Below are 27,682 nucleotides of genomic sequence, written 5' to 3'. Positions count from 1 at the left end.
AATTGAATGATAATGATACACTTTAATCAATTCTTTCATTAAAGCTTTTAATCAATTATGTATTTAAAAACATCAGAAACACATGCTAATGGTAAATTATAATATAAACTCAACATTACAGATTCTGCGATGTGACTATTGTGAATAAACACATTGCGATATTGATGCTGAATGCTATATTGTGCATAGGCATGGGCCGATATAAGATTCTAACGGTATGATAACCTTGGATAAAAATACCACGGTTTCACGGTACTGTGATTACTGCTCTAAAATATATTCTTTTTAAATGTCTGGTAAAAAACACTTTTTTCCATTTGAACACAATGGCTGCATTCGAAATTGCATACTTCTATAGTATATAGTATACTAAAATCAGTATGCGAGCAGAGTAGTATGTTCAAATTCATAGAATTCGAAAAAACAGTATGTGGGAAGTACCCAGATGACCTACTACTTCCAGCAAGATTTTTAAGTGTGTACCCGATGGACGCTTTGCTTCCCTATGATACACAACATTATTCATTAGTTTCAGAAACACAGATTTCTTTACAATTTAAAACAGTATCTTTGGATATATTTTCTGCTGGAGATACTGTTATCCAAAAAAAACAAAGACGTAAAAAAAAAAAAAAAAAAAAAAAATCCTACATGTACCCTAGGAACAATATAACAGAAAAATTTGCCAAAAACCTTGACTTTTCCAAACCGCTGTATATTTTAAAAACGATTATCTTCCCATGCTGAATTTTGCAGCCCTACTGTGCATTTTCTGTGTATGTGATAGCAGTTTATCTGTCTGGAATTTTCTGTGTGGATACATCACACACAATTATGATAGAAACTGTATCGAATAGTGAATCAAAACATGCCTTGGGATGAACCTATAGATTTTATTATCTACAAATTATGACATGGCTATTTTATGGCAAGTATAAAACTTAAATAAAAATGTTAAAAAGTCATACAATTGGATCAACAGCATTGGCCTGATATAGAGAACTGTGATAATATGCTGTGCCTGCAATAGGGAGTGCCAGTAATAAGATCATCCCTATAACTTCAAGTTCAACCAACAAAGTTACAGTTCAAATAAAAATTTAATTCTGCAAGATCGAAAGTTGTAATTCAAAGATTACTGTCGACAGATTTACTAAAACCCTTCATTCGATCCCTTTTAAGGAAGACATCCAGGACATGCCTGCCATTCAGAAGACCCTGTGTGTTTCATGAATGCCAGTCAAGAGTTCTTATCTGTTGACATAAATACCACAGAGGAGATGCCAAGCTCGCCAGATCTCTCTCTCTCCCACGGCCTTTTGTACCAGCAGCATGGCAGGCTGAGCGGGTACATGCTAATCAGCTGGACTGCTAATAGACTAGCTGTAACTGAAAAAGAAAACGAAGAGAAAAGTAGTAGAAATACAACACAAATGACCAGCAGTGAACCACTGCTCTCTGATCAGGAGATTTTTGGACAGTTACCCTGACGAAGGTTAATACTGCATAAAAATAGACAATATTAATTCTAAAACTATGACTTACATAAACTGAATGAGCTCCTGGCCAGTTTATGTCATCTTAATGTGGAAAGCTAACTATTGAAAATGTGTATCCCTTTACCATCTGTTTAAACTGGATTAACAGTTTTCAGTATGAGACATAAACAGTCTTTTTCACTTGAGTACTAGCATAAGAGCCGGAGACTGGAACATATGAGATCACTGGAGGTGTCTGCCACATTTCTGCTCTGCCCATATTAACACCTACATAAATTGTGCCAGCCTGCCATGTCAAACAGAATTCAAACAACGTCTGATCTGTGTGTACTGTCTCCATATTTTAGCAGGTTACTGGGTTCTGCGGAAGACATTCATTAAAAAAAAAAAAAAAAAAAAAGCTTTCTAAAAAATAAATGAATAAAAATCATGTACTGTAGGGCTAAAATCTTTAAAATATAATTTGATAACATTAATTTGGGTCAATCAGAGAATGGAGAAAATGAATACAACAAAGAAAGAGAAAGACAAAGAAGCAAAATTATGATAAGATTACTTAGCTTTAAAGGGGCGGTCCACTACACTATCATATTTTAAACTTTAGTTGATGTGTTATGAAGATGTGTGAACACAAACAACATCTTTGAATGTATTATGCTCAAGTTCAATGCAAAGGGAGACATTGGCTTTTACAGAGCTAGCTTAGCAAAGCCTACAGTGAACAAAGTTTGGGGACAACAAAAATACATCCGGGTTAGTGAGATCATAAACCCTTCAGGTTACGCACACACCCCGTGCAGCAAAGGGGCATGGCCAGATGTGCTGTAATGTTATAGAAGAGAAAGCTAAAATGCCGTCCAAACGCTGCTATTTTCAAAGAGCTTCTTCTGTTTCTGTATTTAGGCTTCCAAAGGACACGACTTTAGATGAGAGTAATGAGAGTAGTGCTTACAATTTAATTTTAAATATGTTCCAGAGAATTATTAAAAAGATATAGCTAGCATTTGACAAAGGACAGCTCACAGAATCTCTCCCAGTCCATCGCTGGATACGGCTAAAACTCCTCAAAAGGAGCAGCAGCTTCACCATAATAGAGGAAGCTGTGGATTGTTAGCCAAACTTTTAAGTATTTTATTTGTTAAAATTGATCTATTACATGAATAGTTTCTAGCGTTAATGGTATGTTGTAGCAAGGACGTAAACAACAGGAAATGCTGTTTGGGATAATTAACAATTTAACTACATATTCTTATTTATCAGTCAAACCGCTGTAAACACACACAATCTTGCAGCAGCACTGCAGGGTCTCTCTATGCAGCTGCTTTCTGTACGTTCTCCATCTCAGATAACGAACTCGCAAAAGACATGTGAACGTTTCATATTACTTACACATGCTTATAACCCGAATACATGTGAAAGACACTTGTCAGAGCCTCTTGAGGGCAGTCCTTCGGAGGAAATATAACAGTCGTTTTAATGTTAGCTGAGTAGCAGTATATAATCAAAATCAGATATATGAAAAAATAATGTGATTTTCTACAAGTGAAGCATGAGCACGCATTGCTTTGCATCTTATAAACACAACCAAGCCTTAAAAATACACTCTGGACCACCCCTTTAATGCATTATATTTTGTATGAACCTAATTTGCTAAGTTAGAGGGAGAGTTCCTAAAAAAGTTTTTGCAATACATATACTAATATTTCACAGCTCTCTACATGAAGTTGTATATACAAATGCATGAAGGTGAATTTATGGACATATAATAGTATCTATGTAGGAAATCTCAACTGTAATACTAGTATGTGCATGTATGCATGCATGCGTGAGAGTGTGCATATGTATGAATGTATGTATGTGTGTATATATTTGTTGTAAGTATTTGCTTATACTTCGTTTCTTTTGTTTTCTGTATTTGCTTATCTGGTTCTATATTTGAGTACCCAATGTTGTTTTTAATATTTGTTTATACTTGTAAAGCACCAAGTTCCATGCTACGTATCAAATGTGTTACACAAATAAATGTGCTTTTATTATCACTATTATTATTATCATCATCATTATTATTTTTATATGGTACAGTCTCAGAAACAAGGTACACCAGCTGTTTCTAGGGCAGTGCCCTTTCTAAAGTTCACATTTGTTCCTTAAGGATTTAGATTGATACCTCAAAGAGATACTATTTACGGTTTAAGTAATAAGTATCTTTAAAGTATCAATGTGGACCCTTTAGGTACAAAGTAAACGTGTATCCTTTGAAAGGGCACTGCCTCAGTGAAGAGCTTGTGTATCTTTATTTCTGAAATTCAATATAAGGACATCCAGGTTTTTGTGACACTGATTTGATCTGATCCAAGATATTATCTGCTGATACTGGCTCTCAGTCTGATACTTGTTAATTCCTATTTATATTTGGTGCAAACTTTCAATACATTAAAGTTACTAAAATCATTTTTAGTGTCTCCTTTAATGATCATGAGTAAACTTGCTTAAAAGCATACTGTAAAGTAAACCGTCACATGCTGCACAACACTGGCATGACAACTGACAGAAAATAACGATAGGGTTATGACAGCCGATCCTAATCTCTTACAAACAAATGCCTAAATGCTACAATTGCAAAAAATCTTAAAGGAAAATTAAATTGAAAAAAAGTAAAGCATATCAATGGCTAACTTCTCATCTCTAAAAAAGGGCCAGATATGCTTACAACCTGCATTCATTATATCGACAAAACTGTTAAAACATTCATCAAAATGTTTTCTATTACATGCAACAGAATAAATTTTGTTTACAGGTATGAAATAACATAAAGCCACAGTCACTATAAAACTAGCTGTTAAATATTTTCCTATGCCAGTTTAGTAGAGGTACTGTAACTGTAAAAGTCAGCCATTCATTTTGGTTATTTAAAGAGATCAAACACAGTGGCTCTGTGGTCATATCAAAACATTATTTTATTTGAGCAGTTCCACATGTCCTGTTCTGTCTCAACCAATGGTGTCTGCATCATTATTTTGCCTGGCTCAGAAATGATACACTTCAACGTTAAACCCTGAGAAACCTGAGGCAGGGTGATGTTTTGGTAGGTACCAGCTTGCCCGTCTCAGGTGACTGCACACAGAAGCAGCTCTTCACAGAAAGAGAAGCTTGACCAATGCTGAACAAAACTTGCTTCACCGACCGCAGGAGTTACTCAAGAGCAAGCTTGAGACAGAAACTTCAGCTTGTTGAAATGTGGGAATAAGCGAGAGTTGCACGACAGTGATGAACGCAAGGTGAAAGAGTATCTCGTGTACTGGTGGCTGGTTTTTAATGGAACTCAAAGTGCTCTCTGTTCTAAGGCATAATTTTACCTTGCCACAGGTGAGGATTCTACTGGAAAATAGCTGATAAGTGCTGTACATTTTGTTAAAAGAGATTAAAAAGTATAGTTCTCCCAAACATGAAATGTAACCCATCCTAGTTACTGCACTGTACTGTGTTTCTTCATTTGGAGGATGTTTACACTGCTCACTTCATGCATTATTTTGATTGGATAGCTATCAGATCATATAAAAGGCAGGTTTAAATGCCATCCGAAACAAATTCAATGCAAATATAAATCAGACCACTCAAACCACTTCAGGACAGACACATTACAGATAAAACTGGACAAGTCTAAATGCATGTTAATTTTACTCCTCCCAAAATGCCAACAAAAATTAACACATGAGAGTGTGTTATAGTCTATATGACATAGTCCGATATGAAACCTCTCATATGCAACACCACAAATGGCACTTTAGGCTCTTTGTTTTGTTTTGTTTTTTCATTTCATTCAATTTTGACTGGACATTAACTAATAAGTGATAACATTAGAATCTTAAGATAATATCAAATTGCAGCTTTAAAAACAGACACATAACACACCTGTATGTAGCCTTTATGTGGATGGAAAGGAAAAATAATAGAAAAATATAGCATTTCTTTTGTTTACAAAAGCGCAACACATGTTTTTGGGAGAGTAGATTAAACACAAATAATGTAATCCTTTACTTTTGCTTCTGCATGACAAAAATAGAGGTTTTATTTAGCATATACTGTATTGACAGAAATTGTCAAGCCGTGCCTTGTGTGTATTAGTGGAACATAAGGCCTCCTACAGCCTACATTTGAAATAACTTGCATGTCGAATAAAATATGTAGCTTATGTTTGTGTATATTGTATACTTAAGTTGAATTTTTCATTTGTCTGTCATGATGAGCAGTGCATTTTCATCTGACATTAACATTTTGATTGTGGTTCTGGAATTATACTCATTTGATGATTGAGGTTTGATTTGTGTGTGTGTGTGTATGTGTGTGCACTCGTATGCATACTTTTCAAATAACACATGCCAAATCAGCCCTTACAACTTGTACCAAGCGGCTAATCAGAAACCAAAGCAAGAGGTTGTCCAAATGTGCATTCTGTTCCCTTAAGCAAACAGTCCTATCAGAACAAAAATCCACAACATGACCTTGTAAGTTAATAAATCACGAAACAGACCATTTCCTCTTTTTTGTTGTTTATGTTTCTGAAAATATAACCCTTATATCATGGAATATAATCTTTAAACAAGAAAAAGTATTTTTTTTAATAAGGTTTTTGCAAATGTAAGACTACCATGCAAATCCAACTAATATTTCTGTTTCAAAGACAAAGTTTTTGGTTATACTAAGGGTTTTAATAGAAAGCAATATTATTTTGTATTATTCCATGGTCTGTTTAAATCCTTGATTCTGATTGGCTGGAGGGTGTGCATTATTCTTGTTGAAACGCACAGGTAGTTCCAGTCAGTTTTGATCACAGTTCGAAATAAATGTGCTTCTCCCAAACGTTTATAATTACCATAGTAACTTGCATGTGTTGCAAAGGAACCGAAGAGGCCTGCAAAATGCAAAAATACTCATAAATTATGCCACAAAATCAAGTTAAGAATTTTTCAAGGAGAATATAATTATTTTAAAGTCAAATCGGCAGTTTGTGTATAAGGATAGCATATGTTTAAAAATGTTGGAAGCTCCAGGCGGTCAGTGGCAGCTCCACCAACACGTTTCATAAGATACAGCTTTGTGAATGTTTTACTTCATGTGTATAGATTAACGTGTTTTAATAATCGTAACATTATTCTACTTAAAGCAGCGATCGTGGTCTTTTTGTTGGATCAATACCATGAGATCAGTTTGCTTAGCCTAATACTTTGATTCGAAAGAGGCATAATAACAAGATTTACTTTAGATGTTCAAAAATATTTGTTAAAGGTGTTTTTTATAAAAACAGCATGTTAAAACAAAAAAAAAGTGTGAAGGCTTAAAATTGATAGGAAATAAATTATCATCAATTTCATTAGCCAATGCGTAATACTCCTAAAGCGTATTTAATTGATATGGTACTTTAATAAGATTTGTATGTTGATTATGAAATGTAAATCATGGAAATTCTGCTATAGGTAGCCCAGCTTTCGCAATATTTGTAAGTAATGTTAAGCGAAAGCCAATATACATACAGATTCTCCCTCATCAGAGAACTGGTAGAAAAGTAAACAATGGAAACATGTGTGACTGGAAACACACTCCAGGTGTGACTGGAAATGTCTTATTTGTCCACCTGTGATTGGATTGATGAATTCGCATATTAATACCAGCAGGCATAAATAGCACACACATGCATGCTCTCTCTCTCCCTTCGCCTCCACGTCGTGCATTGAAATCCTTTAACGCACGGCAAGCAATTGATTATCCCTTACATGTAATACTCATTGAACTAGCTACATGTATGGTAACTGGCTAAAAAATGACTTTTTCTGCTTGTTCAAACTACTTAAAATGAGTTGTTTTATATTCAATCCACTCAAATTTGTAAGAACGATTAAGTTACCTTAAAGGGGTAGTCCACTACAATATCATATTTTAAACTTTAGTTGATGTGTAATCTAGCTGCGTGAACATAAACAACATCTCTGAATGTATTATGCTCAAAGTTCACTGCGAAAGGGAGACATTGGCTTTTACAGAGTTAGCTTAGCAAAGACTACAGTGAACGAATTTGAAGACTACAAAAAAATGCATCTTTGTTCATGATGTCATAAACCCTTCAGGTTATGCACATACAGCCCATGCAGTGAAGAGCATGGCCAGAGGTGCTGCAATGTTATAACAGAGATTATTATTTGCAAATCACAGCGCATTATGTTAGCTGACCAATCAGAGCCTCTTGTGGGCGGGTCTGCAGAGGAACTAAGAAAAATGACAGTCGTATTCATGTTAGCAGAGTAGCTGTACATAATTAAAGATATATGAAAAAAATAACAACGTGATTTTCTACAAATGAAGCATGAGCACACATTGCTTTGCATCTTATAAACACAACCAAGGCTTAAAAATACCCTCTGGTCTGCCCCTTCAATCAATTCGTGTTGCGACAACATGAAGGAAATGTGTGGAACTCAGCTTTTTTTACAGTGTACATTGAGGATTCTTGATTAAGTAAGCAAATAATAAAGTTGTGGTTTATTCTTGAGTGTAGAAATTAGTCAAACAGTTTGAGAGTAAATAATGAAAGTAGATTAGTAAGCAAGCAGCAGAGATGATCTGAAAAAGAGTTAAGTAATAAATAAGCACCAGCAGATTAGGCTAGTGATGCTTTCGTCCATCCTGGTATCCTGCTTATTAACACAAAGTAGAACGTAAAAGATTTTTTGTCATACAACACATGACAAAAGATTAAGCAGTTATCAGACTAACCCCAGCTTATACATGCTGACCAATCAGCATCAAGAATATTAGCCATATGGACTCAGTGTTACTCCTTCTTACAGGATGTGTCCCAACAGCAGCGAATAAACAGGAAAGCAATTGTGATAACAATCTTCAGGGGCCATCGTGACGTCAGAAAAAAAGGAAGAAAACCCTTTCTGAATCCTTGTCCTTATATGGGAAGGTTCCATTCTTGGTGAAAGATGTCAGTGTGCGAAAAAGGATCTGTGACTAAAGTGTGCTGACATTATTTCATAGTTTGTAAAAGTGTCTTGCTTCAACATGCATCTACAGTTTTGCAACATCGCTTTTGAATGGAACTAAGTGGAACTGCTGAATACAATCAAGAGCGGGGTTAACCTTCACTCATTCAGAGAGAGGCAGATATAAAGTTGTGATTGTCATGCACCAGTGATAAGCAGGTGTTAATGTGCTGCTGTGCCTGCTATGTATAAATCTACAAATGTGTGTGGGCACATGATTACGTATTATGGCTTTAGGACTTTCAAATGGCTGAAACTCATGACAACGAGTTTAATATTAACAGTCAGACAACGGTCACTCATCTGAAGTCCGAGCATAGTTTAGTCATCTAGACGACTTGTAGGAGTGGGAATCTTTAGGGACTTCACAATCAGATACTATTTCGATTTTGATTCGAGGGTCACAAATCAATTCTTGACTTGATCTACATTTACCCCATTTCTTCTACTTTACATTTGAACCATAATTGGAGTTTTTTATGCTTTAGTTTAAAGCTATGACTGTACATCATTCACATTATTTCTATAAATGATAAAAATGATATTATAAATCATTTATTTTATTAAAGAACTACTCAGGATGAACAAAATCTGAATGCTAAAAAACTGGCAGATTACAATATTTAAAAAAACAGTTCTTGTTCCAAAATAAGAGGATTACAATGTTTTTATCTTGTTTACATATTTTATATTGGAAGACTATATAATAATATGTACAGGTTATGACCAAAGTTTAGCCCTCTTTTGATTTTTTTCCAAATATTTTTCAAGAGCAGTAAGCCTAGTTCAATTTCATTCACAACCCGCATTTGCAGGACACAAGCCATACGTTTTTAAAACATTATTGTACACACTTTCATCACACTTGCATATCACAGTAGCTGATTTCTAGTCAATCCTCTTTTACACAGTCAGTCAACAAGAGAGTAACTGCTCTCAAAAATCAACTTCTGTCTCGCTTAGCACAGCATGACCAATAAGTGACAAGCCACTGTCCATGTCATATCCAATTCACACAAACACACAATCCTAAACAATGATAAGCACATGGTTACTTCATGAATCGCATCCTAAATCAGTCTGTAGATGATATGCAAATGGTTCACAGAAAATTGTAGTAACTGGCTGAGAAAAGGCTGTTCCCATAACTGTTTTCAATTTACAGAGCCTAGAGCTGTTATAGAGAAGTGGAGTGCAACTTCTCAGCAAACCAGTGGGGTAATGGATGGTTTCCAAAACAAACACTCTCACAAAAATTGCATTTGTTTTTATTTCATTTTATAATGTCAAATGCGATTACAAAACTATTGTTTTAAATATTTTAAAATATTCTAATTTTATTAATTTTGCTCTGGTTTCCCCCACAAGTCCAAATATGTGAGGTATAGGTGTATTGGGTAAGCTAAATTGTCTGTAGTGTATGTGTATGAATGAGAGTATATGGATGTTTCCCAGTGACGGGTTGCAGCTGGAAGGGCATTCGCTGCCTAAAACATATGCAGGATAAGTTGGCGGTTCATTCCGCTGTGGCGACCCCAGATTAATAAATGGACTAAGCCGAAAAGAAAATGAATGAATTGACATTGGCATCAGACACCAGTTTCATGATTTGCAATCATCCATTAGAACTTGCAGCAAGAAATACTTTTATTTGTTCAAATATTTTGCCAGGAAAAAGGCTGGCAAAAGATTTTAAGTTTACTTAATACACAATTTAGAAATTTGTGAAATGCTGAACTGATTGACAAGTTTGTCAAGTTATAACAACAACAAAAAAGAAATGATCAATTAAATGTTTCTGACAGCAACTTTCATTCAGGATGCTTAAAGGTAGTAAATATTCGACATTTATTGTGACAATTAATGATACTGACAAATGGGAAACATTTATGAGTGATCATTTTTGCCACAAATTGTCCAGCCCTAATAGAAAGGTCAAAAGAACACCATTTATGTGAAACAGACATCTTTTGTAACATCACAAACTTACAGATCAATAAGAATCCCCAGCAGTCTTCTTCGGCCTGCTCTAATAAAAATGTAAACGCCTCATCTAGTCAAACGAGGAGTGTTAAAACCTTTTTTAGTATGTGCTAAAACTTTGGGGAATGTTGTTTTGAACCAAACACATACAGGTGTAAACAATCTATTTATTTGTCATTTGTTTGTCTGAGCAGTTCACAACTTCTGTGCAACTGAATGACAAACTGAACACAGAATTTAAGTGGTGTTGAGTAGCAATTGTTGCAATTGTTTTACAGGAAATCCTTCTCTGACTCCTGTTCTACTGAGTCCCTCGCTAACACTAAACAGCCTAGCTACATTAGAGAGAACCAAATAAAAGCACAGCCACTGAGGATTACAGATGCAGATATCCATTATCAGATGCTCCGGTTCCCTACTTCAACTAATTGTAATGACCCCCCCAAAACTTCATGTCTGGTCTTGACTCTGCTGGTCAATGGATGCCTTCTATTTTTAAAAGCGTTGTTACAGAATCAACAAACATACAAATCGAGACAGTGTGGGACAAAAGCATATTAGCAATAAATGCAGGTACCGGGTGATTAAAGATGGGACAGTGAAAGGCATGATGCAAATATGCACTCAAAAGGAGATATTTAGGATTGTTTAAACAGCTTATTTGGGAATTCAGAACGCTTGAAAATGTGTTGAGCTTTTCATACATTTTTTTTGTCTTAATCTACTGTAACTGAAATCAAACCTCAGAGAAACTAATGTGACCAAATCCACATGGGGGTATATTCACAAAATTAAAGCATAATAACTAGCTCTCAACTCCTAATCAGTTCACGTGAGAGGAGATGTTTGCGATGAACTTGACCATATTTTGATTCTTTTCAGTGATTTTTATTCGTATTGTTCAAATCGAAAAAAAGACTCTTTTGTTATGAAAAGTTCTATAACACCAGTCTCCGTTTAAGTTCTAGCATTTCTGTGATCAGGTTGTCAAGTTTGCATTGAAATAAACAAAATACTTTGTGTGAATGAGTCCCAACCAAGCTTACAGATCTTCTCGTTATTAAAACTCATATTTTTTTATCATACATGAGAGATTATAGAACACTACATTTTTTCCCTATTATCTGTGTAATCAAAGTTCAACAAACATCAAAACATCTAAAATAATTTTCTCCTCATCTCAATGGGATGTGGGGCCAATCACAAAAAAAAAAAAAAAAAAAATATCACAGCCTACAATACTTGATGACGTGGTTATTTCTTTAATTTTGTTAGTGTTTAATTGTGAAATTTTGTGTACGCCTTTTAGCTGTTTCAATTTCATTAAGCAATTGTACTGCTCCTATTACAGAAGCACTGGCAGGTAACACTAGGATGAGTTTAGGCTGTTGATATTTACACACAAAATTAAACCCTTAAAAAGATGGTATTTTAAAAGAGTCAAAGACAGTCATCGATTCTGCATTCAAATGTACTGATAAATGGGAAAAGGAGTCTTGTTTATCTGTCCTCTTCAGAATAAATGCAAAATCTACAGCCTCGTCCTGTAAAGCTCTGTGTTAATAATGAATGTGAAAATAAAAAAATAAAATAATAATAAAATATTAAATACAAGTATTTATCAATTTAATTATATGCGCGCATATATATATATATATATATATATATATATATATATATATATACACACAAACATATACATATACATATACATATATATATATGTATATGTTTGTGTGTGTGTATATATATATATATATATATATATATATATATATATATATATATATATATATATATATATATATATATATATATATATATATATATATATATATAAGGACAGCTTCCAGAATCTCTCCCAGTTCAGTTCTGGATTTGGCCAAAAACTTCTTCTTAAAGAAAGAGCTGTTTCAACATTACTGAAAAAAAGGTGGATTGTGAGCCACAATATACAAGTATGTTTATTTGTTAAGATTTATATTTTACATGCACAGTTTCTGGCGTAAACTGTATGTTGTTGCAAGGACATAAGGACATAAATAAGGATGTAAACAATGGGAAATGCTGTTCGGCACAGTTGCTGCAAACGAATGAATATTTATCTGACAAACCCCTGTAAACACCCACAATCTTCACCAGCGTGTGCAATGCCTCCCTATGTGGTCGCTTTCAATGCATTGTACATTTGAAATAATTAACTTGAGTTCGCAAAAGTTAAGTGAACATTTTGGCTTGCTTACACACAAGCGTATAACCTAAATATATGAAATAAACTTTAGAAAATAAATTCTGTTTTAGAGACCAGGTATGAGGTTCAGCTGTGTCCTCTTCATTTTCTGTGTCTGATATTGAAAAAAAACATGTTAAAACTTGTAAAAATAACTTCACCTGTTCTCTGGTCGGAAATGAGCAGTGGATTTGTATGATTCATTCAAAAACTACTTTGAAGAGGTATGCAGCTGTCAAGTCTAATTTCACAAGAAAGCATAACTATTTTACGTTTTTGTCAGTTTAATGGCTAATTTATACATAAATGTGTGAATTTTAAAAGAAGACGTGGCACCCAACCCCACCGTCATTGGGAGATAAGCAAATCATACTAAACTATAAGAATGAGATCATACGATTTCATATGAATTAGCCACTAAATTAAAAAAATTTGAATTGCTGTGAGATAGCATTGAACTGTCCCAAAATTCTATGCATCTTCTGCTCTTGTATGGTGTTTATTATATATTTTAGCTTATGGATTTTGTATTATGTTGCCAACATTCTCACAAATAGATGTACAACTGTTTTATAAAGGTACATGCCTATTTCTAAAGGGTCCCTATTGGCATCTTAAAAGTAAAATTTACTCCCCATGTTAGTAGCTTAAAATTGTACTTTTATTTCTGAGATTAAGTGTTTCGTCCTAAAATTAAAGAAGAAAAATAAAACTGCAATCTTTGTTTGTTAAATAAACATGTTTAGCAAATACAAAGATGCAACATACTTGTGGACTGTATTTTTTCACAGTCAAAATCAACAGGACAGTTAATGCTGACAGTAAGGCCTCTCTCATGCCAAACCACTGAGCACGATGTGTCAAGCAGAGACACGCTTACTATTAATAGCATTAAACATTTGCTACATATAAAGTTTAACTGTCTGTGGAAACGCGTGCACTTTAAATACACTAACTACTTTCCACTTTAGGTGTGCAAAGTAATAAAGTTATATACATTACTTGAACGAGTAAAAAATAATTTCCTAAGCAGTCAAATCGAGGTTCTCCACCATGAACCCAACACCTGTTCTGACACATCAAAACCCAGATAATGTTACACACGGTAGCACTGCCAAAATACATTACTGCCATGATGCATACAAGACTTTGATCTACACAACTCAGAAACCTATGAGTAGACAACTAAAACACACAGGGAGGAAGCAGACATGGCTTCAATGAGAGGAAATGAGCTCGTAAATTAAAAGTACTACTGTATAAGAAAAAACAGAGCAACATGAGGGTAAAAACTACGACTTTACCTTAGTTGGACAGTTGTTGTGTTAATTGGACACTCGTGAAACTATTTAGCCTACTGTTTTTGGTTTATTAAATAAACTGAAACCATGTGATTGTCATGTTTCACCGAAGACCACTGCAGTTGAACTTTTTACGTTACTTTAAGCCCTGAATAGACCACGTTACCTCTTTTGCGATTACGTTGAGGGCATCTTCCTCTGCAGTCAACCCATTTTTGCTGGGGGTTCTTTTCCGTCCTGGCCCTTGAGACCCCATTGGTAACCTTTAAAATCCTTCTGAGAAACACACGCTCTTCGCGCGTGAGAACCGATACTTGGTAGAGTTATTCCTCCAGCAAAGGCATAAGAAAAAGAAAGCGCGTTTTCAACTCTAGCCAAAAACGGCGAGGCTACGTCGTGTCGTTCGCGACGCGGTTCATTGTGTTACATCCGTCTTTTCTGCACTCTTCCTACTGCTGTACTGTGAAAGACAAGAGTCACCGGTGCTGAGAGCGCAAACGCCTTTTCTTGACACGCGTGTCGCCTCCGAGAAGCTGCCAAAATGGCTGTAAATGGTCTAGAGTTTGTTTGCACAGAGAGTTTGGTATTTATACAGTGTTAGTGTAACTGCTGGGTAAAAAGTTTTCTTCTCTCGCTTTAGTTCACTGTTGGTACGCAGATGGTCTCAAGCGTCTGTTGGGGGAGTTTCAGGGCTCGCACACCCTCTCCTCTATTTTTAATCATAGGAGTCTGGGGCTATAAACAGAAACCTTATCTTGCACTTCTTAAAGTCGTACACATGTGGGCTATACACCGATTTCGCAACAATAATAAATGCTTTCATTCTGAATATTTTTTATTAAAACAAAATGTTATAAACTCTTTAACTGGTATAGTCTAACATAGATTTACCATTGCACACAACAGTATTTACAGAGGGAATCGGATATTGACTCAAAGCAATGAATGAATGAATGAAATTTAGGTGGTCTCAGTCAGACCTTCCATCCTAATCTAGTAGGTCTAAAAATAAAAAAGCCCAAATCATCCCCAGTTGTTATAATATAAAACATGCTTTAATATGTAAATTTAATACCTTTATAATATGTAATTGATTTTTATTTATATGTATTTTATTTGTAAAGTAAAATCTGTATAATACTGTCTTCAGTTGTTGGTACTTAGTGACATCTAGTGGTAAAAATAAGAAATGTCCTTTCTACACCTCAATACAGCTAAATTACTACTGATTTTTAAACATGTATTTATTTTGTTAGTCAGATTGGGGTGGCCTGATCAACTCTGCTATTACAATTTGTGTAGATGTTAAAAATGTACCTTTCATTTTCACTATGATTCATGGAGATAAGTAGGAAATTATGCCATAGTTTAGTGGAAGATTGCTGCCATCTAATGGAGACCGACGATTTAAACAAAATGAGAACAGATCATTCATTCATTCATTTTCTTTTCGGCTTTAGTCCCTTTATTAATCTAGGGTCGCCACAGTGGAATGAATTGCCAACTTATCCAGCACATGTTTTACGCAGCGGATGCCCTTCCAGCTGCAGCCCATCACTGGAAAAAGATACAGATCATTCATTTGCTAATTTCATACACTACCGGTCAAAAGTTTGGGGTCAGTAGGTTTTTAAAATGTTTTAAAATAAGCTTCTCCTGCTCACCAAAGCTGCATTCATTTAATCAAAAATACAGTATAGAAATTGTAAAATTGTCAAATGTTATTGCACTATAAAATAACTGTTCAAAAGTAGTTTATCATTTAATTTAATAATTTATTCCATTGATTTTAAAGATGAATTTTCAGCTTCATTACTCCAGTCTTCAGAGTCATGATCCTTCGGAGATCACTCTAATATCAAATATTATTGTTATTATTGTTATTATTACTATTATTAATATTATTATTATTAATGGTAATAGTAATAAAATCAATAATGACTGGAGTAATAATTTTATTTGAAACTACATACAATAAGAAGAAAGCAGTTATTTAAAATTTTAATAAATATTTAACAATTTAACGTTTTTATACATTTAATAAATTCCACCTTGTTGAACAGAATATTTTCCTAAAAAACATGAACAAAAAAACTGACCACACAAGCTTTCCCAATTAGATTTATATCTAGATATCGGTATTATAACTATCAAAAACAGTTCTTGTATTCTTGTTCTTGTGTTATTGCATTTGTTGCTGTTTTGTGAGTAGTTTTTGTTGAACAACGTTATAAACTAATTAATGAATAAAGTCATACTTTTTCACTGAATGTTGTAACATGAAAAGGCACTAAATAACAGAGATGATTTTGTATCAACTTCCAATCGTAGATATTTCCAGGGTCCAAAAGTCCAAAAGTGGATGTAGACGAATGAGCTTTTTAGACATAGAGTTTAAGACTAAATGTTTGCGAAATTGATTTCTTCATAGTTCATAAAGCAAATAAAACACTCAGAAAGAAGAGATTCAACAAAGAAACAAAGACAGGAAGCACACAGCCTGTTCTCACTGATCTTAAATGTTTACAACCTCGCAGGCTGAAACATCCATCAGTGAAACACCACCTTTAAGAGTGTGTTTTGTTGCACCATCACTGTTCTCTTCTAAGGGCCTTTAATGCAAACAATTATTACAGATGCGTTTTCTTCAATATTAGCTGCACCTTAACATGGCACATTTATTCAGAACCCATTTGTTTCATTTTCTTCCCTGAGGGCATATTTGTCTCAGCTGTGCAATGATTTCCCATTTCCTGTGGAAATTCCTCAGAGACATGTCCTCGCAAACGATTCAGCAGATGTCCACAGATAAGAAATCTAGTTGTATTCATTCAAATACAAACAGATCCTAAGTGGAAATGGATAGCATTGCAATCTCAAACGTGGGATTTATTACTCCTGTTTAACAAATGTGTCCTCATCTTTCGCTTCTTATATGAAAAATATGGGAACTAAATGGCCACAAAACCTTTCTTGCTATTTGGTCATACAAATGCATCAGAATATGCTTGGATTTGACTGAAAAGCAATTGAAGGAAACGTCTAATGAAATCATGTAACCCCATTTTTCACAGTAAGATCTAAATAGTGACCTCTTCTGGGTGACAGGGGGAACTGGGAACCAGGGATGAAGATGAAAGATGGAAGATTACCGGGAGACAGTGCAATACGGGAGGTGGGCGGGAGATGGGTCTGAAATACGGGAGACTCCCGGCAAAAACGGGAGTGTTGGCAGGTATGTGTATGTATAGTGTATGTATAGTATATTTTTAGAGTCAATTGGTATATGGCTCAGGGTTTTGCAGATTGGCGTGGTCTTTTTAGCCCCTGTTTTTTAGGGCACAAAGACTCTTTTCTTCCCAGCTGCCATTTCAAACCACAGTTTTACTGCTTTTACTAAGCTTTAATAAGGTCAGTTTATGTTTACACCAGATTAGTGTCTTGATGTTGTTTAGGATACTATCTTTTTATTGAAATAAAGCCGAAATGCAATATTCATACTAGACAGATAAACTGATTACATGAAACACTGAAATGTTGGAGATTGAAGTACATTCAAAACTACAACAAACTCACTAAAATGAAAAGTGAAAAACTAAACGTAGAAGCAAATTTTTAGACAACACCGTAATAACACTAAAAATAAACACTAATGTTAAAATGTGTAAGCACACCTTTTGTTAGTGGCCCAACTGACACACAGACAGACACACAAAAAGATTGTTTTTCTTTCATAAGTTGGTTTGTAAATAAGCGTCTTGTAATCTCATGTAGGCTGATCATCTGTTTAGCATCCAGTTGTAAGTTGCTTAGATCAATGCATACCTGACAGGCATGTTGGAATACATATGTAAAGCTGATGGCTCTGTTGACATATGGATAAAACAAAACATGTTATTACCCTGTTCAAAAAGTGGTTTGCTTTACCCATATGTCAAATTACTAAATAGAAAAATCACATCCACCAACAGCCCTGCAAATAAGCCTGTGCTGGTCCTTAATGACCCACTTTGCATAAGGGCCCCCAGTGGACTGTCAGCGCAAAGCCATTGAGAGTTTGCTCACTGGCAAAACGTTGACCCCTTATTGCTAGTCCCACATGCAGGGCATCCTTCACCTAGATTCCAGGAAGCCTTCATTGGGCCAACACAGTGATTCTGCTTGTTAACAGCAGATGCTTATCATCTTTTTGCTAAATGCTCAGTTAATCCCTTAATTATCGTATTTACTTCATCAGTGCATTTTTTATTGAAAAACAGTTATTTAAGGGTGCAAAGCTGATAAATTCATCACTTAAGTTTCAGTGTTAATTCAATGAAGGTCTGCAGTCTGGGCTTCAGCATCGACAGTAAGCAGCAAAGTTTAAAAGAGGTCAGATTTAAGTAGTATGAGAGAGGTTAGTATGTGTTAAAAGAATGACACAAAAATAGCTATAGTAGGAAAGATGTATTCACAAAAAACACAGGAGAACAAGAAACTCAAGCTGTTGACAGCGGTTCAATGTGCCATACGCTTAAATCAGTCCAAAAATCAAGGTGTCCCAAAGTGATATAGCATATACAATCCCAGCATATACAATCTAAAACATTGATAATACAGAAGCTGGCATGAATGTTGTGTAAAGGGTAAGTTTAGACAAAGGAAACTGCACAATCCAGAAATGTTTCAAAGCTGCCTCCTGTTGCATTACTAGTCCTCATACACCCTGTTTTTAAAGACATACACACACTAAAATGATAAAAGAAATAAAATAGACAGCGTCATTAATGTGAGCTGTCCGCTAGTGTGGGCTATTCACATAGAACCTGCAGTGAGCCCACAGCTGTGGGCCATACCTGGGCTTGCTAACAGGACCTGTTTGGATTTGGTGTGGGCTGGTTTTATAGCCCTTGCAAAACAACAAAAAGCCAGCATCGGCCCAAGAGCATGTTTGTTGGGAGTGCTAAATGACAAAGAATTTAACTAAATTAGGTTTACAACAGGCTGCTTGCACACTTCTCAACATTCAACAAAATTAAGTCATTTTGTTGCATGACAAAACTACAAATTTTGTACTGTCAAAAAATAGAAAACAGGTACGAGATCTTAGACGGTTATGTGACTCTGCAAAGGGAAGCATTTGCGGTTTAGGTGACAGTCTTTATAGCCACACATTTTTCTGGGTGTAGTGCAGTATTTGCATCCACCACACCTTTCCTGATGTGCCAGTCTATAACGAACATTCAACTCATGTAAACCTCAAACAAGTCTAGCATTTAAAACACAGGGCGTTTTTAGAGAGAACTGTGCACTGCTAATTATATCAAATTTGTCCGTTGAAGAGTTTCTAGTTTAGCTAGTACAATAGTACAATTCTTAGACATGCCATAAAAAACAATATTTGCATGTTTAACCTAAATTAAAGCACTACACCTAAAATTTTACTCTCTCTCTCTCTCTCTCTCTCTCAAAAAAAAAATCTGTCCCCATTTGTTTAATAAAGCCATAAGACTTCAGATCATCTTCAGAAAGCAAATGAAGATTATTTTACAAACTGAGAGGTTTCTTTCTTTCTATTCTTTCACATAACCACTAATGGAATTAAACTGATTGTCAAAATTGAACAATTATTTGGTGTATGACAGCGGATGAATTACATCTTTGATTTAGACATAAAGCATATGATGGAACTGTTCTGTTTTGTTTTTCCAGTGTGCAAGCCATAAGGAATCGCTTATATCATGTTTCCATTACTCAAAACAAGGAGCCAATTAGAGACTTCAAACCAGCACACAGTACTCCACCATGTGCTTGCGGTGTATCAAAGGAGCTTCCTCAGTAAAGACACTGTCCTTCTGGGAAAAGATAGACATTATTTTATATTCTATCCTCTGGGTTATTTGATGAAGTCATTTAAACCCGCAGTCCTGTATTCAGTAGATCCTCATGATGATGTTTGAATTTGGAGAAAATCAAGTGACAACAGGCATGACAAATCTTTATTGTTTTTAATACTCAATAACAAAAGATAAGGACTTTTAGACAAATAATGGATACAATTATTTCTAAGCAAAGTCAAAGTGGTTCTTTCTTTCATTCACATTACAGTCTCCAAAGGTCACAAGCTATTGAGATGAAATCTCCTCTGATGTGTCAGCAAAATAGATACAGTATGTCCACAGAGCATTGAATCGAATTTGTGAATATAGGCCTTGTTTACTATCTATTAAGATTGACTTTTAAAGTTTCAGCACTTATTGACAATGCTATACAGGTGTGAACAGGGTTTGAAACGTTTTGAGCTTGTCCACTTTCAACCACTTCCAGAGGAAGTAGAAATTGCATTGAACATGATTGCTTTTGCAATATAAAGACTCGTGCTGTTAATGTTTTCAAGCAGTCACAAAAGAAGACCACCTACTCTCTGCCTACATTCTTAAACATTACATGATGTACTGCTAAAGTGCACTAGCCAGACTTAAACTTTGGCACCTAAAGCAGATTATTTTGGTTTCAAAGTGATAAAAAAGGTCCAATTTGAACACAAACCCGACATTGGTGTTGGCCTCACTATCAGAGCAACAACAAAATCTGCTGCTCTTGAAACCTTCTGAAAGTGGACAAAAGAGACAAAGAATCTCCCTCATTTGATCTGATAAATGAAAATACATCTGTAACATTCAGGATGCAATGAAATATATAATTACATTGCAAAGTCTGAACAGACAAAAATGAGTCAGTTTTACACCAATATTCAGTTAACACAGGCAGGACATCAGCTCCTGATGTCAGTTGAAGAGTTGTTTGAACCCCCACACTGCTTTCAGGCCTGCATGGCACACTAGGGAGGCTTGAAACTGAAACCACCTGGAACACAATAGTGTGGCCTGCAGTCTGTTTTCCTCACAGGATGGCACTTACCACATGTGCATATTTCTCAGCTGGGCTTGTATCTGGAGGCGAAAGATGTTTTTTGATGTACTTCTGCGTGATCTTAGCTAATTTATAGAACAGCAACTCAGCTGCTGTAGTACGCTGAAATGCCGGATATCATTCCTGTACTGAATGAAGCGATTAAGTTAATAAACTCCATTTGTGAACATACATTACTCAGGTTAAAAAAGCTTAAATAACTTTTTCTGCACTACAGTTATAAAGAACAATCCCACACACTATCAACATCTGGTAGAAATTTATTACATTTAACACTGGACTACTTATTCATCAGGAATATAGATACAGTTGAATTATTAGCTTCCCTTTGTTTTTTTTCTTTTTTAAGTATTTGACAAATTATGTTTAACAGAGCAAGGGGATTTTCACAGTATGTCTGATAATATTTTTTCTTCAGGTGAAAGTTTTATTTGTTTTATTTAGGCTACTATAAAAACAGTTTTTAATTTTTTAAAAAACATTTTAGGGTCAAAATTATTAGCCCCTTTAAACTACTATATATTTTTGATAGTCTCCAGAACAAACCATCGTTATACAATAACTTGCCTAATTACCTGCCAAGTTAACCTAATTAACCTAGTTAAGCCTTTAAATGTCACTTTAAGCTGTATAGAAATGTCTTGAAAAATATCTAGTAAAATATTATTTACTGTCATCATGACAAAGATCAAATAAATCAGGTATTAGAAATGAATTATTAAAACTATTATGTTAGGAAAAGTGTTGAATAAATCTTCCCTCCGTCAAACAGAAATTGGGGAAAAATAAAATGGGGGGATAATAATTCAGGAGGGCTAATAATTCTGACTTCAACTATATATATATATTCATTCATTCATTCATTTTCTTTTCAGCTTAGTCCCTTTATTAATCTGGGGTCGCCACAGCGGAATGAACCACTAACTTATCCAGCATTTGTTTTATGCAGCGGATGCCCTTCCAGCTGCAACCCATCACTGGGAAACACATACATGCTTATTCACACACACATACACTACAGACAATTTAGCTTACCCAATTCACCTGTACCACATGTCTTTGGACTGTGGGGGAAACCAAAGCACCCGGAGGAAACCCACGCGAACGCAGGGAGAACATACAACTCCACACAGAAACACCAACTGACCCAGTCGAGGCTCGAACCAGCGACCTTCTTGTATCTATCTACATATATATATATATATATACCAAACCAAAGAAAGTTACTGTACCAATACTACAAACCAATCAACAACAGTAGTTCACAAGTAATCAAATGTCAAATGCAAAACACCTTTTGACCATACACTAAAAATACTTGGCTGTTTTAACACAATACTAGGTTGAATATGGATAAATCTAAAGATGGTTTAATTTTCTTAAATCAATGTAAATTGCATTTTTAACCCAACTTTTGGATTTGTCTACAATTTACCCAACTTTGGCTTAACACAGCCCCACAGATATTAGACTGTACAAATAAATAAATTACATTGTACAAATAAAATAAAATGAAATATAATTTTGCGTACAAAAGGTACGAAAACAAACAACTCTATTCCCTACAATCCCCAATCCTAAATCAAATAAACAAAGACCATTACAACATAATTTAATATATCATGATAATAAACATGCACAATATAGATACTGTGGACACCTACAAATACAGTCATTTATTATTATTTTATCTTTTAGAGTGCCTTGTAAGAATATTCAGATTGCTGTATTGGCAGAGGTTGTTAATAAATTTATAAAGACTTAATAGGAGATTATTTTCAAACATTGATTTTTCACATGTTAATCTGGCATACTAATTATGACTATTTATTGACTATTTTATATACTTTTGTTCAATAACAGTAATGCTCCATTGCCACTATAACAGGATTTATAAATTTTAGGTGATGTTAATTTCTTAGGTAATGTCTAATAACACTTTCAAACATTCATAACAAAGTTTTATTCAATAACTAATACAATTCAGATGTTGTTTTTTATTATTAATTTTAACATAACTAAATGGTTGTTTCTCTAACATTAACTAATGTTTATTGAGACTATTGTAAAGTGTTACCTATCATTTTGCAGTATTGTATATACAATAAAACAATAACTTTTTGTTTATTTTTTTTATACCTGTAAAAGTAACTGTTTAATGTCAACATTGTGCTAATACAGTATACCATGGTAAAAACTTCTGCAATTAATCGTAACAAGAAAATTTGATACTGGCAGAAGCCCACATTACATTCACCAATGCTTCATTTAATCCTAAAGGTGATAAAGTTTGTCATAATCCAGAACAGTTGACATCTTATTAAAAGCAATTACAACATTTTCAGGTGTGCAGAGTTTGTGCTGATTGTACAGTTAAAAGTTCAGGAAGTATCTTATTTGAACTTTTTTTAAAAACATTTGTTTACACTTTATTTGATCAAAAATATAGAATTTAGTAAATCTTTTTGTATCCATTTTAAGAATTTAGAAATAATGTTCAATTAATGACAAAAATGTTCAAAATAGATGTGTAGCTTAATATTTCTGTAAAAACGTATTATTTTTCAGGATTATTATATATTAAAAAGAATAATTTATTGAAATCTAAAGCTTTTAGTGTCCTGTTCATTTTGATTAATGTAGATTTGATAGTAGTTTTTTATTTTATTTTATCTTAACTTGCACTTGCAGTATTATGTAGAATTTACAACTTATTGATGTCGCCACTGGCTTGCATTCGGGACCTGTGGAGCTGCGCATCAATGGATTTGCTCTTCAGTGTTTGAACTCTCAGCAGTGAATGAACTAAACTGAACTTCAACACTGAAAACTGAACTGACACTGTTTGAATTTACTATAATCTTCTATGTGAAGCTGCTTTGACACAATCTACATTGTAAAAGCGCTATACAAATAAAGGGGAATTGAATACAGTGGCTCAGTGGTTAGCACTGTCGTCTCACAGCAAGAAGGTCGCTGGTTCGAGTCCCGGCTGGGCCAGTTGGCATTTCTGTGTAGAGTTTGCATGTTATCCCTGTGTTGGCGTAGGTTTCCTCCGTGTGCTCCAGTTTCCCTCACAGTCCAAAGGCATGCGCTATGGGTGAATTGAATAAACTGAATTGGCCAAAGTGTATGTGTGTGAATGAGTGTGTATGGCTGTTACCCAGTACTGGGTTGCAGCTGGAAGGGAATGTGCTATGTAATGGGATTAAACCGAAGGAAAATTAATGAATGAATGTTGGTGTTACCTATTTTTGCACATGCAACGCAATTAAAATATAATTTTCCTTCTCTTCCAAACTGGCAATACAGACTTTTTCTTGTGCTGTTCATCAATCTAATGAGTGTGTTCAGTGTTTGTGACAGAAGCAGTGACTGTGTAACCAGATACCAAAAATCTTTTTAAACAAATTGCTGCCATGGGAGCTGCTATTATATGACTGTCCAATTGCACCAGCTGAACTGTTTTCCACCAATTACTGAGAGTGAACTGTTGGAAGTCTGGAATTGAATTGCAACTGTTGAAACAGAAACTGATCAATCAAATGATCATTAAATGTAAATGTTTCCTGTTTGTTTAAATGTAGTAATACAGGTAATGCAATGATGTAAATTAATAACTGGTTTAATGTGTGAAAACTGCAAATGTCACCAGTTCAGATGTCAACAATACACTGACATGGTGTGCAAAACAACTGTGGAGTTTAACCCTCTACTGCACACATTATAACAGATCTAATATATAATAATAATATATATTATTTTAATTATAATAGATAAAAACTGACTGTTTTTCTTTTCTTAAAATGGCTTAACTTGAAGTGCTGTAAAAAAGAAATTGGTAAATTTTTTTTTTTTAAGGTACTTTATGAGATGTTGCCATATGGCAACAACGTCCAACAGTGGATCTAACTTAGAAATTTCAAATTTAGAACTTTCCTTATATTCAATAATTTTGTTGTTTGAAATGATTTAATTGGTGATGCCGTATTATAAGCTTTAACACAGAACTTATAAATGGCACCTTATACATACTTTCCAACAACTCATATTTCAACAGTTTTCATTTATTCCATTCTTTTTTGCTGAATATTTTTACAAACAAACCTAATATTGTATTATCAACATACAGTAAATATAAATATTTTCTCCAGTAAATATTGTAACAAATAAATAACAAGTCTTTGTATCCAGATGCATCAGAATAATGTAGCTACTAGATAACAATGTTTATATATTATACTATATACACTATACTACGCCTGTCTTGTCTGCCTCTGAGCTAACTTACCTGAACTGTCTCCATCACTGCTCTTATCAAATTCTCATGGTCACTAAAACTCATCTCATCCTCACTTTCATCTGTAGGAAGAGCCAGTTGTGTCTTTTTCTTCTTTTACTTACCTTAGAACATGGTGGTGCTCGCTAATACACCGTTCCCTGTATTTATATCTAATCAAAACTAGTATTTATATTAAAACTAGATTTTATCCGTAATGCAAATGCCATTAACATACAACTAATCAACATTATACTACTAGCATTCATGTTGTTATTGTTACAACTTAAAAGATCATAGCTGACCTTGCTAGCTAGCTAACCCATTGCAATATTGGCCATTTCACTATTGCACAGTGTTGCCATTTAGCAACACATACATTTGATCAATTTACAAAAAAATGAATTTGATAAAAAATGTTTGAGTTGTGAATATGTCACCATAACTTACTGGAGGTGATGTCTTACATTGTTTTGTGGATCTGACATAATTTGATCCTTTTTTATTGACCCTTTTATTTTATTTTTATTGATGTTTACTCACAATACTCGCAATTACTCACAATAAATGCCAGTCTGTCAGAAATCGAGCTACAGAAAAACACTGCATGTCATGTGACTTAACCAAAGCACATAATTGGCTACACTAAGGTCTTCTCTTTCCCAAAAAAATAATAATAATTTAATGTTGGTCTTAAAGAAATTCTGGCAGGGAAAATGAACATAAAAATCATGTTGCCATTTGGAAACACCATGCGGTAGAGGGTTAAATACTGATATTCAATAGAAAGATAATCCATTACTTTCTGTTTTGCTGTGACAATATAGTTGAGGAGAACACGGTGAGAACATGCAAACTTCACACAAAAATGCCCACTGACCCAGCCGGGGCTCGAACCAGCAACCTTCTTGCTGTGAGGCCCTCATGCTACCCACTGCGCCACCATGCAGCCTTCACCGTGATATATTTTTTGTTATTTATTCATTTATTCATTTATTCATTTTGTTTTCAGCTTAGTCCCTTTATTTATCATGGGTTGCCACAGTGGAATGAACCTCCAACTTATCCAGAATACTGTATGTTTCACGCAGTGGATGCCCTTCCAGCTCCACGCAGTACTCCACTCAGTACTCGAAAACACCCATACACACTTTTTCACACACACTACAGTCAATTTAGCTTATTCAATTCACCTTTTTTTCAGCTTTTCAATAGTCCATGTCTTTGGACTGTAAGCGGAAATCGCAGCACCCAGAGGAAACCCACACCAACACGGGAAGAACATGCAAACTCCACACAGAAATACCAACTGCCCCAGAAAGGACTCGAACCAGCAACCTTCTTGCTCTAAGGCGATTGTGCTACCCGCTGCACCACCATGTTGCACTTTTTATTATTATTATTAAAGTTAATATTCATGAATTCCATTCTGTTTTTTTATTTGGTCTAAATATGAGGCATATTAGTGTTAAATTAATACCACCAAACAGTCTGTACCAGTGAAAATAATGTGCACCTCATAAAAACATAATCCACTTTCCCACATTCCCTACTAGCTTACAAAACTAATTATAACGTACTTAAAACGTTGTATCACACACACCTTTCTCGGAAATACATAATAGATGTGAAATACTGAAACATTAAAGTAGAAATGAAGAGAGCTTTTCACACTGCAGTTAACCCTGGGTTATCATCATCATAAACACCCTTTTCAGCCTTGCATGGGTGAAGGAATGTTTCACAGCTGTCATTGAGAAGCAGTGCTACCTGCAATGGGATAAGAAAACTTGCTAGCGCTGTTTTTGTGCCATTAACCCTGCATTATTCTGTCTATAATGTGTACAGTGTGATACAGTGTTATATTATGATGGCTAGATGTTTAGCAACCGGCATCCTGCATCATGTACCCCATGTTCAAATGCTTTGTATGTTCACAAAAATATTGCATGCTGTAAGCAAACAGCTGTTTTAGTATTTGCAGGGAGAGATGTCAAAAAAGACAATCTGTGGAAAGAAGAGAGGACATCAGAAATTCCTCTAACAAACCAAAATCTACGTTTAAAAGAAGACTTTCTGACACCTCTGAGGGCAACATTGTGACTATGATGACAAAAACCAAGTTCGCTTAAACATTCTGTCTTTTTTATGGTCATTACATTGCTTGCTTGTGTTGATTTATATTTCCGTCTTTCCGCACCAGAGTTTGTTTGGAAAAGATTGAGAACACAATCTTTATACTTGTTTGCTGTTCACCCGTTAGGATTAGCAGTGTTCGTCCTTTCAATTGAACTTTACTAACACATCAATCACAATTTGAATCAAACCAAGCCTGCCAATTCTGAACACGCACATTGTAAAAGGGCATCGACGTCCGAAACCACATTTGTTAGAACTACCATTAGGACTGTTTCTCCATTATTTTGCTTTATAAA

At 34.8% G+C, this 27,682-nt stretch overlaps 1 protein-coding gene across 13 annotated transcripts in view; it reads right to left on the bottom strand.

Annotated features, from left to right (window-relative positions):
* The window catches only part of lrrfip1a (leucine rich repeat (in FLII) interacting protein 1a), a 54,461-nt gene extending 39,711 nt beyond the window's left edge, over positions 1-14,750 (bottom strand). For 8 of the 13 annotated variants that reach the window (XM_056465277.1, XM_056465283.1, XM_056465279.1 and 5 more), the window contains exon 1: positions 14,223-14,750. In XM_056465277.1, the coding sequence (XP_056321252.1) occupies positions 14,223-14,312 (90 nt within the window). In that variant the 5' untranslated portion in view covers positions 14,313-14,750. The remainder of the gene's footprint in view (positions 1-14,222) is intronic. The other 5 variants (XM_056465286.1, XM_056465288.1, XM_056465290.1 and 2 more) reach the window with 2 other exon arrangements.
* Between the last annotated feature and the right edge of the window lie 12,932 nt (positions 14,751-27,682).

This window comes from Danio aesculapii, chromosome 9 (genome assembly GCF_903798145.1).
Source record: "Danio aesculapii chromosome 9, fDanAes4.1, whole genome shotgun sequence".
Taxonomy (NCBI): Eukaryota; Metazoa; Chordata; class Actinopteri; order Cypriniformes; family Danionidae; genus Danio; species Danio aesculapii.
Note: the sequence above shows the minus strand (reverse complement) of the source record. Positions and strands in the feature narration are given on the sequence as shown.